At 41.7% G+C, this 21858-nt stretch overlaps 2 protein-coding genes across 13 annotated transcripts in view; one reads left to right on the top strand and one right to left on the bottom strand.

Annotated features, from left to right (window-relative positions):
- Fam13a (family with sequence similarity 13 member A) overlaps positions 1-10521 on the top strand; it is a 309967-nt gene extending 299446 nt beyond the window's left edge. For 8 of the 9 annotated variants that reach the window (XM_074041354.1, XM_074041353.1, XM_074041347.1 and 5 more), the window contains 4 exons: positions 765-848; positions 5223-5419; positions 5961-6062; positions 9476-10521. In XM_074041354.1, coding sequence (XP_073897455.1) covers positions 765-848; positions 5223-5419; positions 5961-6062; positions 9476-9602 — 510 coding nt within the window. In that variant the 3' untranslated portion in view covers positions 9603-10521. The remainder of the gene's footprint in view (positions 1-764; positions 849-5222; positions 5420-5960; positions 6063-9475) is intronic. The other variant, XM_074041351.1, reaches the window with a different exon arrangement.
- Herc3 (HECT and RLD domain containing E3 ubiquitin protein ligase 3) overlaps positions 1-21858 on the bottom strand; it is a 162493-nt gene that overhangs the window by 22442 nt on the left and 118193 nt on the right. For 2 of the 4 annotated variants that reach the window (XM_020174608.2, XM_020174610.2), the window contains one exon: positions 10770-21523. The exons of the other annotated variants lie outside the window; for them this stretch is intronic. In XM_020174608.2, coding sequence (XP_020030197.2) covers positions 21315-21523 — 209 coding nt within the window. In that variant the 3' untranslated portion in view covers positions 10770-21314. Of the gene's footprint in view, positions 1-10769; positions 21524-21858 lie in introns of those variants that run through there. 4 annotated transcript variants of the gene reach the window in all.

Below are 21858 nucleotides of genomic sequence, written 5' to 3'. Positions count from 1 at the left end.
GTGTAGTGCCCCCCTGTCATCGCTGGGGGGCACTGCCTGATTCAGTGCCCTTGTCCCCTCCGTTGACTATTCTTAATAATCAGTCACAACCTCGCTTTGATGTCACTCTGAGATCCTTATTCATTTCAACTGCTGCTCTTCTCCTCCATCGCCCCCAACCTCCTTGTTCACCACGAGGCCTGGGGTACACTCTTGAAATTTCTTTTAACAGTGTACTTTTTTTTTTCATGAATGACAGACCTCAGGCAGGTATATTTGAAGAAAGCTACTCTTCTAGAAATTTCCTGCAGAATAAATTAATAAATAAAAGGCTTCAATCTAAATAAGCATTTTCTTTCCCCAGTTTGGAGCCCTTAGGGTCCCTGAAATTGGCTGAATGTTGAGAGAGAAGTTAGATAATGCTGGCATTGCTTTTTTGAGTTTGCATTACTCTCCTTAGGTCATGACCATGAAGTGTTCTTGTACTGAATGTGACTTGAGGAGAGAGGGTGGGGAAGAAGTTTCTTCTAGGAGTTCCCTGAGTGTTTGGTTAACAGTCATGTGCTATTCCTGCTCTACTGTGTCCCCTCTGATTTATGCGTGTGGGCTCTGAAGGGAAGTGACAACTTGGAAAAGAACGTTGGTTTGGGAGCATTTGGCGGGCAGGGGATAGAAAGTAGAGCTTCAAGGCAGTAATGAACACTGTTGTGGTCAGAGGAGGCCGAGAGCTGGAGGGACAGGAGAAGGGCTTCGTAATGTAACCTACTTGTCAACACCTGTCGCAGGGTTCCCCCTCCAGCAAGCGGAGAAGCCCTTTGCTGCAGCCAATTATCGAGGGCGAAACTGCTTCCTTCTTCAAGGAGACTAAGGTGAAGACCCCCAGTGCTGTCCCACGCTCAGTCTGCGTCACTCCCCTGCCCCCTGCTGGAAAGGGGCGTGATTGTGCCCTTGGGTGGTGGCTTCTTTGGCTTCTTGTAGCAAATCAACAGCTGCACGTACCCACCTCTGAACAACCGCCTTTAATTTATGTCATAGCCTAGCTGATTTCATTTCATGCCCTTCTTTCTTTATCTGTTGTTGCTTGTTTTTACTTTGCTTTCAGGGATTTTGTTTTCCACGGTGTTGTTTTGCTTTGTTTTCGCTGTCTGGGGAATAGATTTTTCTGTATACCAAAATCATATGTTAGATAATTGTATGAATTTTTTTTAAAAATCTCATACTGAATGTATAGAAAAACCAAAATTAACAAACGCTATGTATTTATTGGTACAATTTCATGTACTCCTTGTTTTTCCCTGGTGCATTTATAAAATCGGGCCAGTTTTATAAGCCATTCTTCATCTGGGGCTGTGGTGCTATGACAGGCAGTCACTAAAACATGTGCTTTGATTTCTTTCTCCAGAAGCAATTTTGGATGTGTATGGGTAACTCCTTGCCCTTAGTCTTCACTAGAACAGGAGACATAGTCTGTGCCGTGGATCAGTGCGTCCCCATGGGGCTCTTTCGTGTTGTTGTTTCTAGACAACTGAACAAATTGGACTGCCTTCCATAGGACTCCAGGGATAAAAATCAAAGGCAATTTTTTAAAAAATCATGATTGTGTTTTAGCAATTGTTTAGGTCCAATGAAGACATTAAACCCAAAGCAGAAGTGAGTTTTAAGAGTTTCACCTGTCATACTTCTGTTACTCCAAATTGAGGGTGGTCATATATTTATAGTAGTTAGGAATGATTATTCCAGAATAATCTTTCCTACTAAGGATACCAATTTAGAGCCTCGTTTTCTTCCTGAGGTAAGGTACCACAAATATAGCCTTCGCTTTTATTTGCTCTATTCCTTTTCCCACCTCTTAGCGAACTTAAAATACTTCATATGGCTAACTTTAAGCTATTCGGCAATGGCTATATTCAGTATTCATATTATTAAATAAAATTTGTGTCACGAAAATGCTGTAAACATGGTACGAGGAAATCTGGGCCAGAATGCTATATTGTGTCATAAAAATTAGAGCTATTTTCCTACAATAAGCCTGATGTTGATGAAAGACCATTTTGTCTAGCTGGCACTTTTGCACAAGAATGAAACCTCTATAATTGAAATTTGAACAATTGTATGTATGAAAATTAGTGTGTTTCTCTTAGCAGCCTACAAATAGAGTTGTTACTAGATAAAAACGTGTTCTTGAACACATCCAAAATATGACACTAATAGCCTCATTAAAGGAATGGAAGCTACCCTAATACTGCTGCTTGGGTTTTGTATTTTTTTTTTAAAGGACATGTTTCCCATTCTTTCCTTTATTTATTTTTTTTTTTTTAACTGAGGGCTTCACACTTGCTAGGCAGGCATAGTTCCTCTAGCCCTTTTTGCTCTAGCTGGATTGTGAGCCTCCTATTTTACAATTTTCACCATCACTAGGATGACAGGTGTGTCACCACCACACCCAACTGTTTTCCATTGAGATGGGGCTCTCATGAACATTTTTGCCTGGGCTGCCCTGGAATCTTGATACTTCTGATCTCAGCCTCCCAAATTGCTAGGACTACGGGTGTGAGTCACCAACACCCGTTTTTTTTTGTTTTTGTTTTTTCCTCACAAGAATACTTTGGCCATGGTTTATTGCCTACTGGCCCACATCATGGTCAGAATTTCAGGTAAGCTTGCAATGATTTTGTAAATAGTGCTGTCTTTCGGTTCATTTTGTTTCAATTGGCCAGATTGATTAGCATGTATTGGACTGTGCTAATTTTTGGCAATTCTGATACAATTTAGAATTTAATGTGTGTGCAGATGATTGAAACTTTAAGTGGGCTGGCAGAGTGGTTCAAGTGGTAGATCACCTGCCTACCAAGAATGAAGTCCTGAGTTCTGATCCCAGTACTGGGGGAAAAAAAAGATTGTTTCTTACGTGGTGGTTTCTTTAAAACCTGTTCCTGGTCGGACTGCGTATGGAAGGACCCAGCTGTGAACGGACTAGAACAGCTCAAATTCTGAGGCATCTGAAGATGTCCCAGGATGTAAGAAGCCTAGTCAATTCTCTGTCCCCTCCAGGAGTCCCCTCTCAAACGTCTCTGGCAGAGGAGACAGTCCTTGCCAAGGGTTCTATCCTCACACTTCAAGCCTTTGGAGTGGTAGGAGGGTGAAGCTGCTGAGTCTCGCAACAACTGAACACTTAGAATTATTCTTCATTATAAAATGTAGTCACAATATTTAATTTCAGGATGTGTAAGTTTGATAAGTGGAAAATAACACAATGAAAAATCACTGCAAATGATCAGTTACTCTGGTCCATTGCATCTGTTCAGAGGCTTGCTTTTGCCCTCTGGTACAATAGGGAACTTGCACACTACTTTTTCCCTGAAAGCCCTTCGCACATTCACAGTGGCCTATCCAGCCCCGCCCCACCTCCGCCGGCCGCCCTGTGGGAATCTCTTTTCCAGGTTCCTGCTGCTCCTGGGCCGTGTCCACTGTCTACTGGCTCTGCTATGCACATGCACACCAGTTTGTCTACCCCCACTTCAACTGATACCCAGAGCTACCTGTCACTTAACCCAGGTAGTGGACCAATTACCAGGCCTTATTTCCACCTGGATGGCTGAGGTCCTTTCTGTGCTCCAAGCCCTTGCCTATGTGACTGTCATCCTTTGCAGAGTTCATGTCCATTTTTCATGGGGAGGGTATCTGAGCCTCACAGTGTTGACATTGGGGCGAGATAACTCTGCTATAGAGTGCTTACAGTGTCCCTAACCTCCACCCACTAGAGGTTCTCCCCCGTCCCCAGTTGTTAACAACCAAAATTGTCTCTAGATGCTACCAGATGTCTCCTAAGGGACAGAATCACCCCACTGAGACCCACTGCTCATGGCCCTGCCTCATTGTTGACTCTCACTTGTGTCATCCCCAGCTGCTTTTTCTGTGGATTGCTTGCCTGCTTTGCTTTTTCCTTACCTAACTGTAGGACCTTGAACTTGTCTAGTTACTTTTTATACTTCTATTCTATCCTTATGAAACAGATTAAATATAGATTCTGCATTCCAGTGTCCCAGGTGGCCCCATCCACTTGCTATTATTGGATACTGATACATTTAGGAAATAGACCTTTTATGTCTTTGGCCAAATGACTGATGAATATTGCGTAAGTCAGGGTCAGGAAAAGAGCTGCTGTAGACTTTTCCCTCCAGGTTCACATCACTGTTGCATTATCACTGCCAAAATTTGGGCAGCCAGCTTTCATTTTTGAGGGTCTGTGATCCTCAAAAGGATCTCGTTCTTTACTGAGATCCAGATACATCAGTCCTATCAAAAAAAATTTTTAAGTAGTCAGTGTTTCTAGGTTGATCACTGATTCCTTTCCAACTTCATAGTTACGTAATAAGTCCATCTAGAATCTACTCAATATGGACCACTTGTGGTCTTATTTGAACATCAGTTTTTACTATTTCTTTTTTCCCCCCATGATTTTCAAAGAGTAGTTTTATTAGGTTCATCTCAAAAAACATCAGTATGCTTTAAATGCTCTCAGGACTTTGCGGTATAATTGATAGAACCTTTAATGAAATCTGGTGTCTGTGACTGAAGCCATAGTAATTTCCCTTGCTGTCTGTTTCCAGCTTTCATATTCTCGTGATGGTAATTATTTGTAGTTCTCTTTTAAATCTGAATCTTCCTAGGCCATTTAATCAACACGTATTGAGCATCAGCTATACGCAGTATTGGCCCTGCTCCAGGGATGACAGCAGTGCACAGACAGGCCTCCCTTGAGCCTGTGGTCAGTGGTTCCACCTTGTCTTCCTCCTGCAAGGCAGGGGAGAGGGAGAGGAAAACTGATGCACGCTGCCTGTGTGCCACCTGTGCCTAGACAGGCCCCTGGCGTGCATTACCTCAGTGGATTCTAGAAATTACATAGGTGGGAATTGTGACTCCTCTTACAAAGAAAAATTACTCATTTAAAAAGTCAGGTTTTGTTTGTGATTTTTAATTTTTATGCAATTTAAATTTTAAAATGTCTGAGTGAGACCCTTACTTTATGAGCCAAGCAAAGAGGTCAAAGATCCGAAGGCTCCAGAACTGCTGCCTGGCCCTGGCAAGTCGACCTTCATAACCGTACTTTTATTTCAATGTCATCAGTAGGGGAGAAACCATACGGAATCTGGATAACTGGGTGATTTTTTAAATGATATTTGTAATGAAAGCACACCCCAAATTGTGACCAGATTCTTATTGGGCTTGCTGTGTATCTCCAGGAAGAAGAGGAGGGGTCAGAAGACGACAGCAACGTGAAGCCGGACTTCACAGTCACTCTGAAAACAGACTTCAGTGCACGTTGCTTTCTGGACCAGTTTGAAGATGATGCTGATGGATTTATTTCCCCAATGGACGACAAAATGCCATCGAAATCCAGCCAGGACACAGGGCTTTCAAACCTCCATGCTGCTTCAATGTATGTCATGGGGGGGGGAGTTGAAGTGGTTCAGTGAAAATAACTTCCATAAGCGTCATCTTAGCCTTTTGTATTTAAACTGGCTGACAAAACATGACTTACCTGGAGTATGTCTCTCTGTAAAGAAAACGAATTTTTTAAAATTCTAGCTCAGTTTTCTTTTATGTTTCATCCCATGCTAGTTTGAAGGAGTATTTCAGGTCTTGCTTACCCAACCAGAAGGTCTCTGCAAATGGCACCGTTGGGCTCATCATTTAACACTCACTGAGCACAGATGTCATTTCTTCCTCTCAGAGAAAAATATGACAAAGCACTGTGGCATTTCACAAGGGCTAAAAACTCCTAAGTGCCAGGAGCCCCGGGCTGCCTGTCGGCATGTGTGCTCTCAGGAGAGAAAGCCCTGTTGTATCTGGTGCCCACAGTGGCTTTGCCATTTACTCACGTCACCTGTCCTCACAACTGCTGTTGACTCACATGCACACTATGCACATAATGATTCAGAATTAACTTTAATGTTCTTGAAATGTTTTCCCCCTCTCAGCCCAGAACTCTTGGAACACCTTCAGGAAATGAGAGAAGAGAAGAAAAGGATTCGAAAGAAACTTCGTGATTTTGAAGAGAGTTTTTTCAGACAGAATGGAAGGTATGCGGGTGTAGCTCCTCCCCTCCTTTCCCATTGCCTCACCACACACTCCCAGCCCTCTTTGTTTCTGTCGCATCTGTGGAAATGTCTCCAAAGTGGGACTCTTCTGCATCCTCCTTATACTGGTCCTTGGGTGGTCCCTGGAGGTTGACAGTGAAATGACAAGGTTTCTAGGTACCTCCAAGAGACAGTGCTCTTTGGATAAGGTCCAAAACTGATGCAGATTCAGCTAACATGTAAAACTAACCTGCACATCAAATGTTCATGGAAAACAAGCAGCGTGAGATGAATTCAAGTTGATGGTACCGAGGGTTTTTTCTTAAGAAACTAGAGGGAGAAACAAGGATAAAGGGGTTCTAAATGTCAACTGTTTATTTTTGCAGTACTGGGGCTTGAATTCAGGGCCTACACCTTGAGCCACTCTGCCAACCCTTTTTGTGTTAGGTAGTTTTGAGATAGGGTCTTGTGAACTATTTGCTCAGGCTGGCTTTGAACTGCCATCCTCCTGATCTCTGCCTCCTGAATAACTAGGATTACAGGTATGAGCCACCAGCACCTGGCCTCAACTAATTTTTAAGCTTATTTTAAAGTCAAATATTGGGCTGGGGATGTGGTTTAGCAGTGAACACTTGCCTCCCATGTGTGGAGCCCTGGGTTCAATCCCTAGCACTGCAAAAAAACAAATATTTTTTTAAGTAAAAGTTGCCAAGTTTAAATGAAAAATATTTATGGAAAGCAAATATATGTGAGTATGTCCACCTAGTTGATAAGTTGCCTTTCTTCATGAGGTTTAAGGTATAATTTAATCACCTATATTCAACATTTTGCTGAGAAATAGCTTTCATGGCTACAAGTGATTACACACAGAGTGTCTTACTCAAGTCACAGCAGGGGCCCCGGGACACACCAGATCTGCATCTCTTATATTAGAGCTAGTTTCATCATTTTATATTGATTTTATGTTAATGCAAATTATTTAAACTGCATGATAGTTTGTCTTGAGTACTCTTTTATATGTCTTAAAGTTTGGGGGAAATACCAGTACCATAAATATGAACTTGGACATTTAAAATGTGTTATATTCCAGTTTAGTTCAAATATATAAATTTATTTTTGGAGTCTCTGCTTTGGATCTGCCCTATAATGACTGATAAACTGAAATCTGTCCTCTAATGACTGAATCTGAAAATCCAGATTTTTATATCCCACATTATCGATCAGGCAGGATATGTAGATGTAGCATGGGTGATAATAAGAGTTTATTAAAGGTTAGGGGGTAAAAAGTTACAAAAGGCCATGATGGGCCAGGTGTGAGGCAGAAGCAGAGAGAGAGAGCTCTTCCTGTATTCAGGAATAGCTGAAACCTGTGCTAAGCTATGGGAGGGGAAAAACCTGGGCAATTCTGTTTTTTTTTGTTTTTTGTTTTTTTTTTTTTGGTGGTACTGGGGTCTGAACTCAGGACCTTATGCTTGCTGAGCAGGTGTTCTACCACTTGAGCCACTCTGCCAGCCTCACCAATTAATTATTGGTGGAAGGAGTTTGGGTGATTTCTGGCTAGCGTGGTTTGAGCTATCCTGGGCTAAGATACGAAGAATTTGCACATATTTGCAAATGAAAAGAAGGCTCAGTGAGAAAGAGAAAAATGCTCAATCTGAAATGTAATATTAAGTCGTGTATGTTTTAAGAGCCCCATCTTTTTATGCCCTGACTTGCCTCCTGACTCTCTCATGATTTATACATCTTTATACGTAAAGGTATATTTGCTTTTCTGTCCCAGTACACATTACAGGATATTTAGAGAATATAGATAAGCAGATAAAAGAATTAATTTCTCAAATAGTAATACCCAAGGACAAATCAAGATTAATATTTTGGTGTGTTTCCCCTGCCAGTCTTTTTTCTGAGTATATTGGGGTTGTCTCTTATCCTTCACTTTTAATAGTATATTGACACATTCTGTGCACAGTATCCTAAGTGCAAGGAACTACATATTATTCTATAACCTGCACAAGTTGTAAGAAAGTACAAATGATAGAAATTAACTTATCGTCATAGGTCAGAACAGTGAGCAGATCTTATGCTTTCATGAGATCTGGCTCTGTTTCACATCTGAGGACACTGGAGCCCCTGATCAGGCTCTCTGGGGCCTGAGTGACAGAGACTCTGATTTGTAAGCCCCTGTTCCCTGCTTTCTGCTGAGGGGCCGTCTCGAATCCTTTCCTATTCAAGACAGAGTGTGAATAACATTAGTTTAATTTCTTCATTAAACAAATGTAGCCCCATGCTCTCCTCCTTACCCATATTTGTTTTCTAATGAAAAGAAAGAAAAGCCTGGTAGCTGAACATGTGCCACATGCACTTCACAGGGACAAGTCTAGCAGTACACACAGCACGATGGGGGACAGCAGTCACTTTTCAGAGTACCCGGCTGCCATCCTGGTTTCATTGTGCTTGGGGTGTGGACAATAGCACCTTCCCATCAAGTTGTAAAGGTTGTATTAGATTGTGAATACAATGCTTAACCCATAATAAGCTCTCCATACTGGTGCATATAAGCTTGCATATAAAATTACTTAGTAGACTCTAAAGGCTTGTTAGTATTACGGTCTAACTGCTAAATTCCAGGACCAATTTTATAAGTAGAAATATTCACTATTCTTAAAAACCTGTAATTTGTGGGTATAACAATTGCTGGTTAAAAATTTAATGGTTCAGGCTGGCTGTGGTGGCTCACACCTGTAATCTAGTGACTTGGGAGGCAAAGATTAGGAGATCATTCGAGTCCAGCCTAGGCCAAAAGTTTGAGACCCCAACTCAACCAATAAAAGGTGGGCACAGTGGTACACACCTGTCACCCTAGCTATGGGGGAAGTGCAAATAAGGGGATCAAGGTCTAGGCTGGCCCAGGGATAGACACAAGACCCTATTTGAAAAATAACAAAAAAAAGAGTTGGGGGTGTGGCTCAAGGGGTGATAGAACACTTGTCTAGCAAGAGTGTGGCCCTGTATCACAAGGGAAGGGAAGGGGAAAGAAGAGGAAAAAAATTAATGTTTATTATGTGAAAAATACACAAATGAGAAAGCATCAGGTATGAATAAAGGATTTCGGCTTCTAGGAACTCTTAATAGGGAATCATACTTAACAGTCAAGAGAGAATCTGGGCGTTTCTTGGTCCTTCACTGTATTACACACACAGATGCTGACTAACATATAAAAACATGGCCCCTTCGTGCCTTCAGGGGAAGACTGCCGTTCACTGCTTGTCCAGGCGGGCCTGGGTACCACGTGCCTGACTTTGGTCAACACTGATTCCACAGGTTGACAGACTGCAGTTTCCCCCTGCCAGTTTGCTCAGTGCACATTATCAATCAGGGCAGAAAGGAAATGACCCGTGCTGTCCTTGTTTCCTCAGAAGTGTCCAGAAGGAAGACCGCACCCCAGTGGCTGAAGAGTACAGTGACTACAAGCACATCAAGGCCAAGCTCAGGCTGCTAGAGGTGCTCATCAGCAAGAGAGACACCGACTCCAAGTCCATGTGAGGGCGAGGGGCAGGGGGCTTGCGCCCCTCGGAGAAGAGCTGGTCAGGAAGGCAGCTTTGGAGCGGGACCTGCATGCAGTCCTTCTGCCTCCCCGCCAGTGGGATGGGCTCCCGTTTCCATTGCCTGCCTTAGAAGCTGCCTCGACAGAAGACGACAGTGTGACCTGACTTGGGAATTGTGTAATGGGAGAGTTGAGATTCCTCCACATGTACACGCAAGCAATGTAGTGAGAGCCTCTCACTAACACTAGTGGTGACCAACCACGACATCTACAGAGAACACACACTTCTTCCCCGGTGACTGAGAAACACGAGAACATTCTCTAAATGTGATGATTTTAAAAAAACCCCACAAGCTCAGGACTTTACTCTGAGGAACTAACTCACTGTGGAGGGCTGTGCTCTCCCGGACCCAGTCAAGTGTGACCACGATTGGAGCCCTACTTGCTGCCGTGGCCATTCTAGTGACCTTTCCCCAGAGCTGCACCTGTTCCCACTGGTGTGAAGCGACTTCCCCATTAGCTCTCAGGTGGCTGGAAGCTGCATCTGTCACAATGGCAGTGCAGTCATCTCTTTGAAGGTGTGTTTCTTCAGGACTTCCTCAGCTGACAAAGAATTTCAACCCCTGACCAGGACTTGACCTTGTGCAGAGGACAGAGGGGATCAAATCAGCAGCTATTTGATGCTGATTTAGAGCTTGCAGACAGTTCCTGAACATTGACTGAACTTTCTGCTCTCAGACGTGCACACGAAACACCAAGTGAGCCCACCATGCTTTATCTTGTTGTGTCACTAGCCAGATATAAAGGGTCTTTTGTCCAAGTGTAGAGGATCATGGGAGAGAGGCAGCTTCCTTCCTCCCCTTCCTGAATACTTACCAGAGTTTAATTTTTCTAAAAAAAAAAAAAAAAAAAGACAAATCTGCACTAAAATCCCCAAATGGACAGGTAAATGTAGCCCCCAGAGCTCAGCTCAAGGCAGAATCTAAATCACACTATTTTCAAGGTCATGTATAGAAAATTTAAAAAAATTGGTGTGTGGCCAATTTTGATTCTAATTTTTCAAAGACTGTGTCACAAAGCTGTCTATATTAGACAATTTGGAGGGACCAGGGAATTTAAGACACCAAACCATTCATCTCTTCAGTGTGCTTGCTGTCACTTTGTGATTTGTTTTTTTTTTTTTCACCTTCTGTGTCTGCCTGAAGAAAGCGGGCTCAAGGTCCACCTTTGTGCTTCATGAGGTAGAGCAGAGGTGTCTGTTCACCCATCCACGTATCACCAGGTATTTCAGGAGACTGTGCCCCTGGGTGACAGTGTTGCAGGTCAGACCAGCAGCAGAGATGCCCTCCTTGTCTTGCAGTTGCTTTCTAATACATTTTTAATACAAAGAAGAAAAGGAAGAGGAATGTCAAACTCTACTGCCAGCCAGTTGTCAATGTTAAGGCCGGGTCAGATTGTTCTCTGTTGCTGAAGTGAGGGGGCTCGCCTCTGTCGGTTAGAAATTCCTCAGTCAGATATGGGGAAAGAATGCCTTTAAGTTTGCTTTTTAAAGTAATCGTAGAGAACCATGAGCTGTGTGTTGGAAGTACCCTGGTTTTAACCACCACACTCAAAGACGGTACATAATCCTACAGTAAGTGTACATGAAAATAATAGCTGGATGTACTCTGCCCTACTGTTTACATTGCAGGTGGCTATAATTTCATGGAGTTCTATTATAAATAAAATGATGCACTTTAGGATGTTTTCTATTTTTGAAATCTGAACATGAATCATTCACATGACCAAAAAAATTGTATTTTTTAAAACACACACACGTCTGGTCTGTTCTTTTTAAGTAATTGTTCTCTTAAATAAGCTATGATATAAATCAAATCATTACTGTTTAACTTTTAAAGCACATCTGTTTAAAGAGCATTGTTTTGAAAAAAAGAATATATATATATATATATGTATATATATATATATATATACACACTATAGAATTTTTTTCAATGCTACATATAAGCTACTAGATGTTTTGAAATCTGTTGTTTCTGCCAAAGGTAAATTACCTAAAAGATTTATTCAGGAATCCCCATTTAAATTTGTATGATTCAATAAAAGAAAACGCCAAGTTACAGTAAACTAAATTGTGTACGGGATGTTATGTTTTCCTTTGTAATTTCTAATGCGTGTTCCCTCAGCATGGAGCCCAGATGAAGGGGAGCCATGTTTACACCAGATCCTTTTTGAAAGCATGTTAGTGGTTTCTGGCTCTGCCAGAAATGGCCAGGCAAATTGGTTTCCACAGCAACCGTTTCTGCAGCCTGGCATCTCCAGGCACTGGAGGCAGTGTCTTAATTGGCTTCACACAGACAGAATGCTCTAGACTGGGATTTTTTCCTTTGCTGTCTTGGGAATGTGTGTTTATCAGCACATGCCAACAAAATAAATGTCAGTGGTTATTTAATAACAATGGTAAGTAAAGGTAAAGCATGAATAAACTTGATTATGTGCTCATAAGAATTAGTGATAGCCAAGGCTTGCAGTTTTCATAAGCACTTGCTTTTATTGTGTTTGGTCTGGAGTAAACATTGAAATAGATGTTTATATTAAGTATGGTGTCACTAATGAATTTCACCTTAGAATCATTTAGTTTGGATTTTGCTTTCTAAGCCATGGAGATATAATGTTTAGGATAAAGCCAGCTCAATCTCAGTGATCTCCAAACTCAGGGAAAATTTCCATGAAAGACCAAATCAGATTCCAAACTGGAGAATTTCTTTCTTTTGTAAGTTGCTAGTAAGCCTGCATCGTGAACTATTAGATTTCTTCTCCTTGCTTGCCAGTTTGAAGTCAAAAGATTAGTATTCATTGTCAAGGGAGGGATCAGCTATGTCTCTGTAAGAGCAGCATAATTTTCTCTTTGTCTCATTCTGATGCAACACTTGCATGGTCAGGGAAGAGCCTCTTGCAGGGTGTGTCTGCTCCCAGGTGTTACATTGCTAGCCCAGGACAAATGCCTCTGGGCTGAACTTGTATGGTAAGTACTGTAATAAGATGTCCTGAGGCCAGCAGTTGGGAACCCCTGAGGGATGGCTGAGTGGTTGTGAATGTGGCAGGACTTGGAATTCCTTATAAGGTTAATACTTGGGTTTATCATCAGAATAAAGGAATGGCCATGAAGATGGTTCTGTCAAGGAGAGAGAGCTGTCTGGTTTTCAAGAGAGAAAACTGGGCCCAGCAGCCAGAACCGGTCACAGGTTTACAAGGAGAATCACATTTTAAAGTATTAATTTCCAAAAGCTATTTTAAATCTGATAATGAAGATGCCATGTTTTTGCTTTTGATGGTATATTTATAGTTGAATGCCATAAACTATTAACTGCTCCATAACCTAAATGCTGTTTGCTTTCAAGACAGTTCTCCCTGACACTGCTTCTTGGATTCTTGTCTTCCAAGTGGGGAGAGGTGGTTGCTGTGCCAAAGCCAATGCCCTATCATGTTCTTTTGCAGTGTCCTCTTGGTGGAAGCAGTAGGGAGGGACAAAACTACACCCTAAATATTGAAGCAGCATTTTCCCTAAAGCCCTAATGCATGTGGTGGAACCCAGAATGCGCTTGCCTCTCCTTCATTCAGTTTCATGTTTTTGCCCATTTGGCCCTCAAAATGTACTACAGAGAGCACTGTGTCAAAAAAATTCAACATATTTTCAAATTGTTACATATTCATGTGCACACCGGAACTCCTATATATGGCTCTAAGCAGAAGTAGTGTACACAGTTTGGCATTGCACAGTGGCACTGGCTACTTGCCCCAGTAGGCTGACTGGGACCCCAGGCATCTGCACTCATCTACCTTGATTCTTCAGAGAAGATGCCTTTATAGACAGAGCTCAAAACAACATGCACACATGTGCATGTAAAATAAGTATCAATGTTCACAGCTTCATACTCCTCTTAGGAAGTAGCATTTATGTCTCATTTTATCTAGAAGAGGGTCAGTCATGTGTGTGACTCAAGAAACCTTCAATAGCAGATCTAATTCTCCATCTGAAAGCACCTAGGAGTTGTGAAAAATCTCCAGGAATGAATAAACTTTCACTAAGTAATGTGGCCCAGAACAATGTTTACATATAACATGTAAGCAGAAAGCCTTTGAAATTACCAATGTCCTTTTTCAAAATGTAAATTGAATGAAAATCATTATGTACATTTTTGTACATGGCTATATTTTATATAAAGAGAATAAAATATTTTTAATTGTGGAAGTTCTGCAGTTTGTGTCAGGATCGTGTGACTGAACTGCTTGTGGGGACTGCTCAGGAGGCAGAGATGAGAGGATCCTGGTTCTAGACCAATCTGGGCAAAGTTAGGTTGAGACCCTATCTGAAAAACAAACTTAAAAAGAAAGCAAAAGAACTGGGTGTGGCTCAAGTGGTAGAGCACTTGCCTAGCAAGCTCAAAGCCCTGAATTCAATCTCCTGTACCACAAAAAAGGAAAAAGATATGTATCAGAGTTATCCCTAAACTGGGTCAGCTTGCCAACACTGTATATACACAGTAGAATTTCAGATTCAGTCAAAGTCAAGTCCAAATTCCCAAACGCAGTTTTCGAATCCTGGCTGGCAGACAGACAAGTGGGGTTTGGCAGGAAGCAGGGTTGCTGACAGCTTGGTTCTCACTTCTCTCCAGCAACAAGGCTTACAGCAGAGTGGCTCCTCATTGTGCTACAGCTTTCCTGAGGAACATGGCCCAGTGCAAAGCACAGCAGGAACCCAGCCTCTGAGACCGCTCAGATCCCCAGTTGGGACTACGTGTGTACAAATTATGTTACTATGAATTCTGAAATTCACCATTTTTTAGATGCTTCAATTTTTCTCAAGACATTGTGAAGAACTGATTTTTCTGAAACTGTTACTTCCAAATGTTAAAATTACTGTACCAGATCAGACAAAGGGAGAGAGGGAAGTGATCACAGGACAAAGCAGTGCTACTCGCACTGTGAATGTCTGGGATCTTGGGATATGGTAGCTGCAGAGGGCCTTGCATCATTATCTTTCTGCCATGCTGCTAGTCCAGAGCCTCACCTTAAGGAGGTGTGCAGACCGCATCATGGGGAGTTGTGGAAGTGAGCAGCTCCACCCATTAACCCAACATCCTGAGTTAACAAGAGACCAGCACAGCTGCCAACACCCAGAGTCTGCCTGAAGCTTGAGGGCACACTGCGAATAAAGATTCTTCCTATCATGGAGTCCAGCAACACATTTTGCATCTTTTCAAAAAAGAATTGTGTTTCCCAGTATCATCTCCCTCCATCACCTTTTGGTTCCTTGTCTGTGGAAGTCAGAAACAGAGCACGCCTCTAGCACATAGTAAGCACAAGTTGGTGTTATGAGGATGAACCATATCTCATGGGAACATTAACCTATTCTCTTAGGCAAAAGATAAGTGTGACTTTTGCTGTTCTCAAACAAATCACCTCGCAAACTGTGTGCCGCTTTCTCAGAAGGATTAGTGCTTGCTAAATTCCTTCCCTCACAGGGCAAGGCAAACCCTCTAAGTCTACTTCACCCCAACACATTTTGGGAGGTCCAAATCTGCTCAGACATGTAAGAACAACTGAGATGGAAGCTGAGATCAATGTGGAAATGCCTGAGTTTTGTGGAGTAAAGGAACAGAATAACCTTTGGATTGAGTTCTGGGTCACTTGCATGTCCCAAAATTTCTGTCTTGGGGTGTATTTTTAAAACCTAAAATCTAAATATGCCTTTGGGAAGGGAGCTGCTCCGATTTTTGGCAAGCTTCTAACGATCACACTAGGATTTCATCAAAAGCCATTGGCCGAGGCTGAGACTAGGAAAGTATCTGGGGTCTTCCAACCCCACGTCCATCTGTAGGAGGCACAAACTGCCAGTGCCATTGCTCAGGCCAGCTTTCAGATTCAAATTGAATGAGGCTTGTCCCTACCCTATTACCTCAGAAATTTAGAAGCTCCAGCTCTCCTCTTCAGTGTGCCAGTGACTTGAACTTGAACTTGGTTCACAAACATCTGAGCTCCTGAGAATGCTCGGGCATGAAAGGTCAAGAGAATCATTTTTAAAAACACCAGAAGGTTAGGCCATGGCAGGCCAGCCCTACAGGGACTGTGATCCAGTACCTACTTGGCACTGGCTGTTAACTTTCTCGCTCAAGGGCACTGGTCTCTGAAGACCCAGGAGGGAATAGGGATATTTTAGAACTTGTTCTTTGATTTCTTTTTCTCCTAATCCTCAGAAAAAGTGACCATGAAAGACTGGTCTGGTTTAATGTTTTTTTTTTTGTGTGTGTGTGTGTATGTGTGTGTGTACTTTAATTCTTGTTTCTCAGGAAGTTCTTCCCCAGCAAGAACTGAATCAATAATTATCATAAATTGTACCTAACTCCCATGGGATTAAGCTCAGGAAAATCAGCTTTTAAAAGATCTGAAAACCATGTGACTGTGCATCCTGCCAAGCATCCAGCCACTCTGTGCAGGGGGAAAAAAAGCTGACATCTGAAACTCATTTTCTTGGTGCTACAGATAACTAAGGAATGTATACTCCATTATTTTGGAAGGAAATAAAGCACCAAAACCTGAACTGGCTAGTCCATGGGAGAGGCTGTTATTAATACAGAACCAAGGAGTCTGCCCTCACTGGGGTAGGTACCTCTTCCAGCACCTATTCTGTGTCCTGGTCCAGTGTAAAGGGCACAACGTTAAATCCATACCAGGTTGGGTGTGGACAGCAGCCCCTACCTGCACTGTAGGCTCAGTACTCAAACAGAGATTTGGGCCATACCTCCACATGGCCCTGCTCTCATGAGGTTCATTATCCTTCTTTTCCAAGAACTGGAATTAGAAAGGCACACTTATAAATTCTGCATTACTTTCATCTGGAGAACTCCCTTGGTCCACTCAATAGAACTTCCTTCCTTTCTAAAGGCAGGAGGACTGGCTCTCCTCTTCCCCTTCCTTACCATGAGCTCCTGCTCTGTTATGTGACCTGTTGTAGGTGGAGCCACCTATGGCTCCTATCACTGCTCCATCAAGACATCTCAAAAAACAGGAGACATTCATAAACCAGAAGTCTCATCATCAAGCAGCCTGTGCTATTAACAAAGTGAAAGATATTAAAGGTGACACGGGTATTGTGTTCTTAGACATTTTAGAGACTTGGCTGGTATAAAATTTGCTTGGTTTCATCTTGAGAGCCATACTTAACCCATACTTTCTTAATAAAAAAAGCTTCATAAAAGGAAATGATGAAATTCTGCAGATCAACTTTGATTTTCTTTTTTCTCCTATGCGTGTGTTAATACAAAATTTGTTGGGTATCACCTCAGGTCTGTTTTACTATTCTCTAATGTCCCCTTCTTTAACTCACTTTTCTCCCTGTTATCTGGTTAACTATTTGACTATTCTAAACTACAGTTTGGAGAGAAATTAAGAGATACTAAGCTCCCTTCACATACATACCCACCCCACAAAAAAACTGCCAAAAATAGGGAGTTCCATGGAAAACTAAGTTCGGTAAATGCTAAATGCTCTATTCCCCCTCTTTGAGATTTACAAAGTTGTCTAAGAAGTCTTGCAATAAAGTTTAACTTTAACCCATAGATGGCCAAACTTATGTAAATGTAAACCTCCTCTTTATGGGAATAAAAGGTGTTTTCCCATGGGAAATGCTGCCTTTTGCCAGCCACTGTGACCTGAAGATCAGTAATTCTTGTTACTGAGAATGGAGCTGCTTGCCAAGGCAGAGTCTACCTGGGGGCTAATGGTCTCACAGCGCCCATGGACTGGCCTGATAAGCTGCCTGTTGTAAGAGGACCTTCCCCTTACCCTGGGTCAATGCCATCCATACACATCATGGCTGCCTGGGAAGGTGGAGATGGCACAGAATACCTGCACTCCAGCTATTATCAGAGGCAAAGCCTGAAATCCCAGAACTTAACTCTTGAGCTAAATACAATGGGAAAGCCTGGATCAGACTTTCCATCAGTGGAAAGCTGGTTGAAAACCCAAATAAAGTGGAGTTGATAGTGACTTCCAGTATTGGCTCCTTAGTTTTAATAAGTGCACCACAGTGATATAAGAAAGTCACTAACCTTAGGGGAAAGTGAATGAAGGATGTAAGAACTCAGTATTATCTTTACACTTTTCTATAAATCTAGATTGAAAAATAAAAATGCGGTTTTCTTACCTGTGTGGTAGAAAAGCCCAAACTCTGAGGTTTCTTAACCTCTCTATTCCAGTCCCCATTTCAAATAGGAAAAAATATGACACAGAGCTCAAGAAACCCATTCAGGGCCACAGAGCTAGAAAATGGCAGAGCTAGAAGGGTTATGGTGGTTAAACTGGATAATACAAAGTACTTCTGTGCAGGATCAATCAATTTGGTCTACCATTACAGTCAGATTCTTAGTATCCATTTCTATGAGTTAATCTTAAAATCAGATTTGTTTACTCCTTTGGAAGAAAAGTCAAAATTCTTGGTTTTTTCTGGTTCAACATGAAACTATGATTCAAATTCCAAAGGCTTTGTGAAGGTTATCCATAGTTATTGTGATTCCTACAAATCCGATTTTTTTTTCTACAAAGTAGTAGAAATTAATTAATACAATTAATACATTGGGCTTGGTAGGTGATACAGTCTGTCACGTACCCTTCTTTTTAACATTTCCAGTCCTTTTAAAAATGTTAAATCATTTTTGCTCAAGGGCTGTAATTTCCTAGCACTGTTTCCAGGATTAATAAGGACCATATAAATCATCTCAAGGTTTTCGCAAGGAATGTGCAGAACGAATGCCTAGTTACATTTTCACTGGCAATTTCATTTTGTAAGTAGGGTTCAAAGAATTTCACTATTGTGGTAAGTGACTGAAACAGTGACGCTTCATTCCAAGATTTGCAAGGAGGATGGCAAATCCAGAATTTGCTGTCTAAAGCATTAAGTGATGAAGGAGAAAAAGAGGAAAATATCCCAGAAAAATCACAGAGTTCTGGAAGCAGCACAGAATTTCATTCATGTAAGGAATATTTAGAAATGTTTATTGGGTGTCTCCATGTTGTCACTGTCCTTGATAATAGGATTATAGAACTTCAAAGCTCAAAGGGACTTTAGAAATTATTTGGCCCAGTTTCCTTATTTTGTGGGTAAGGATTCTGAAGCCTCAAAGTTACTTAAAATAACTCAGCTCTTCTGTTCAAAATGAAGTATCATGGGTGTTTTCTGTCCCTCAAACATATACGTAATGCAGGTTATTAAATGTTCTTTGAATGGACATTTTTACTGGAAAGCTATTAAACCTAGTGAAACAACATCATACTTATTTTACAAATTTATTAAAAATACTTTTTTGCAGAGCTACCAGCTTCCAGGCTCCACTGCGCTTCTCTAGTTATAGCCTTTCCTTTCTAATAAATCCCACTTCATATAAAAAAAAAAAAAAAACTTTTTTGCTGAGCTTCACACACCAATGGCACATGTCAGTGGGCTAATTACCATCAACCATTACATGAATAACTAATTGATTCATCTTCAGTTTTTCCTCCTCCTTTTTTCTCCTATTCATTTGCTCTTTTCCTTTTTTTTTGGGGGGGGGAGTGGGGGAGAGGGAGTTGGTTTTTTTGAGACATGGTCTTGCTGTGTAGCCCAAGCTGGCCTTAAACTCAGGCTCCTCCTGCTTCTGCCTCCCAGGGCTGGGATGACCAGTGTGCCTACTGCTCTGAGCTGTAGTCTTTCTGTTTCTGTCCAACCCATTCCAATTCCACCAAAGTTATACCATCCATAAAAATTTCCTTCTTAAAACTGGGCTTAGGTTATACCACCCCAAGGTTCCAAATTCTTAAACAAATCTACATGGCTATCCACTAAAATTCTAATGCCAAACCTAGTTCTTTGGGTCAAAATCCATCTTCTTCCTCCCCCATCCTATTTGCCATTAATCTACTGCCTTGGATACTCCCTTTGAACTGTTCCAGACCCTTCCCTAAATAAGCTCCCACGTTTAAACCTTTACTAGGTCCGGTCCCTCTCTGGGAAATGCCTTTCACCCATCACAGGCTACAGAAGGCCCATGCTTCCCTCATGCCATCTGTTCCTGCCCCTGCTCTCCTCTCAATTTCTATAGCACCTGGTTCCACCTCTTATGGCAAGAACCAAATTAGGCATATGACCTAATGCTTCTCACTAAAAGCAAGATGTCCATCTGCAAATACAGTAAGAAATGGTTTTAAGTTAAAACACCAAATTTATTGCATAATATTGAACTATATGCACACACATAGAAAATAAACATTTCATATAACTGTATATCTTTTTTAAATCTTGTATTTATAAAGACTGAAAAACCACCAATTTAGCAATTGGAGTTAGTTTTAAAAACAAAAAGAAAAATTCTATAATCCTTCATCAAGACTTGATGCTATATCACAGTTCATAAATATTTCATATAAATAAGTCTTTCTTCTAGTTACTAGGAATTTAAAATTAGGCTTACATAAGTTCTTTGATCATGTAGAATTTTCCTATTCCATGATGAGTGAGGTTGAGCATGTCATTTTTGAGATACATGTATTTGACTTAAACACTATCCCCCCCATCCCCACTGTAAACAAGCATTTCAAATGTGATAAACAAAAATTCCATCATAAACAAGGTCCTTAAGTCTTAACAATGAGAGAAGAGGGAAAAAGTCTAAGTAGAAATTTTGTAATTTAAAAAAAAAAACCACAGCATGCATCCACTAGAAGGAGAAAAGGAAGGAAGAACCAAGTGAAATAACAGAACAGGATGACGTAAAGAAGAGAGGGAGTGAAGCATGGTAGAAAGAAGGGAGGAAAAGAGAAAGTGGTAGAAGATGTAATGGAGAAAGGACAAGAGATGTATTATTTCTACTTTCCTTGGCCAATATACTCTACAAAAATTAATGCAACTTGCTCCAACAGCGAGAGAACTGGAGTTGTAGGTACTCTATCAAATCATCATATTGTAAAAGGGGTATGGCTGAGCAATTAAACAAAATCAGGCTCAGCCGCAACTCTAACATGCTCTGCATATCTTAAGGAGGCTATTCCTTCAAGGAATTTTTTTTAAAAGCAGATTGTGTTCATAAAGGCTCCCGAAATTCTTAGGAGCTCCAACAAAGTAATGGCCCCAGACTCAGCTTTTTGGAATCGGGAGTTTCTGAAGAGTCCTTTCTTCCTTTGGGTCAGAGGAGTGCTGCAACAAGCCAGATCTTGCCAAAGCTGCAGAGAAAGGAGATGGTCTGCATGCGCAGGTAAGAGGGACGGATCAGTCTGGATCATTCTTGGAGAGGAATGAGAAGTTAGGAGGATAGAAGGTATTGTGAGGAAAGATCGAGACAGAGTATTTGGGAAATCAAAGTTTAAAAATCTACTGCCATTCCACCTAGCAGAGTGCAACACATTCACAGGTGCAAGGAACACTGGGTAGCTTGGTTTAAAACAAAATCAAAACCACCTCCCCTACCAGAGCCAATTGTTCATCCCATCCCCAAACTCTGATTTTTCAAAAAGACTGTTCACTACTTACAATCCCAGAAACACATCAATCAGGTTCAGGATTCAAAAGTCCCAACCTACTCAGACAATAAAAAAATAGAAATCACTCCCCATGATATTCTGTATAGGCCTCAATGAGGACACTGAGGAAGGCAGGGGAGTCTAGGACAAGCTGGGGAGCCTCAGGCCAAACTAAAGCCCTCATAGTTGTCAAGGGCCTGGGTCAGCCGTGCCCTCAGAATCTCTTTGCTGCTGTACTTGGGGAGGTCAAGAAGGTTGTAGCAAGTGTGGGCCACAGGCAAATACTCCTCCCCGCTGGCTGTGGACTGGATGACAATCTGCAGGCTGGCCATACCATAGATGGGGATCCGGTCGCTGCCTGTCAGAAACACTACAGAGAGATAAAAGTGGCATTAACAGCTATGCAAACCGGGAGCTGTTCTCAAAGGTCTCCAGGCAGCACAGAGGAAGGCATGACACCCTGTGGCTCTCATGGGAAATACAATCATGTTTACCTACCAATCCATATTCAACAGAATGATGGATGCTCAGAAATGCTCTCAAATAAAAAATGTATGCCCTCAGAAACATTACAAGCTTTCACAAAATCGAAGTGGGATGGAATTACTGCCACAGACAAATGGAACCGTCCATAAAGAAACCAGGAAGAAGCCCAAGTCCCTGAGACCTGAGGCCTCCCCCACCTCAATGCTGGAGGCCTGTGCC

Source organism: Castor canadensis, chromosome 9, assembly GCF_047511655.1.
Source record: "Castor canadensis chromosome 9, mCasCan1.hap1v2, whole genome shotgun sequence".
NCBI classification, from domain to species: Eukaryota; Metazoa; Chordata; class Mammalia; order Rodentia; family Castoridae; genus Castor; species Castor canadensis.
The sequence above is the reverse complement of the archived record's forward strand: the minus strand, read 5'-3'. Positions and strand labels throughout refer to the sequence as shown.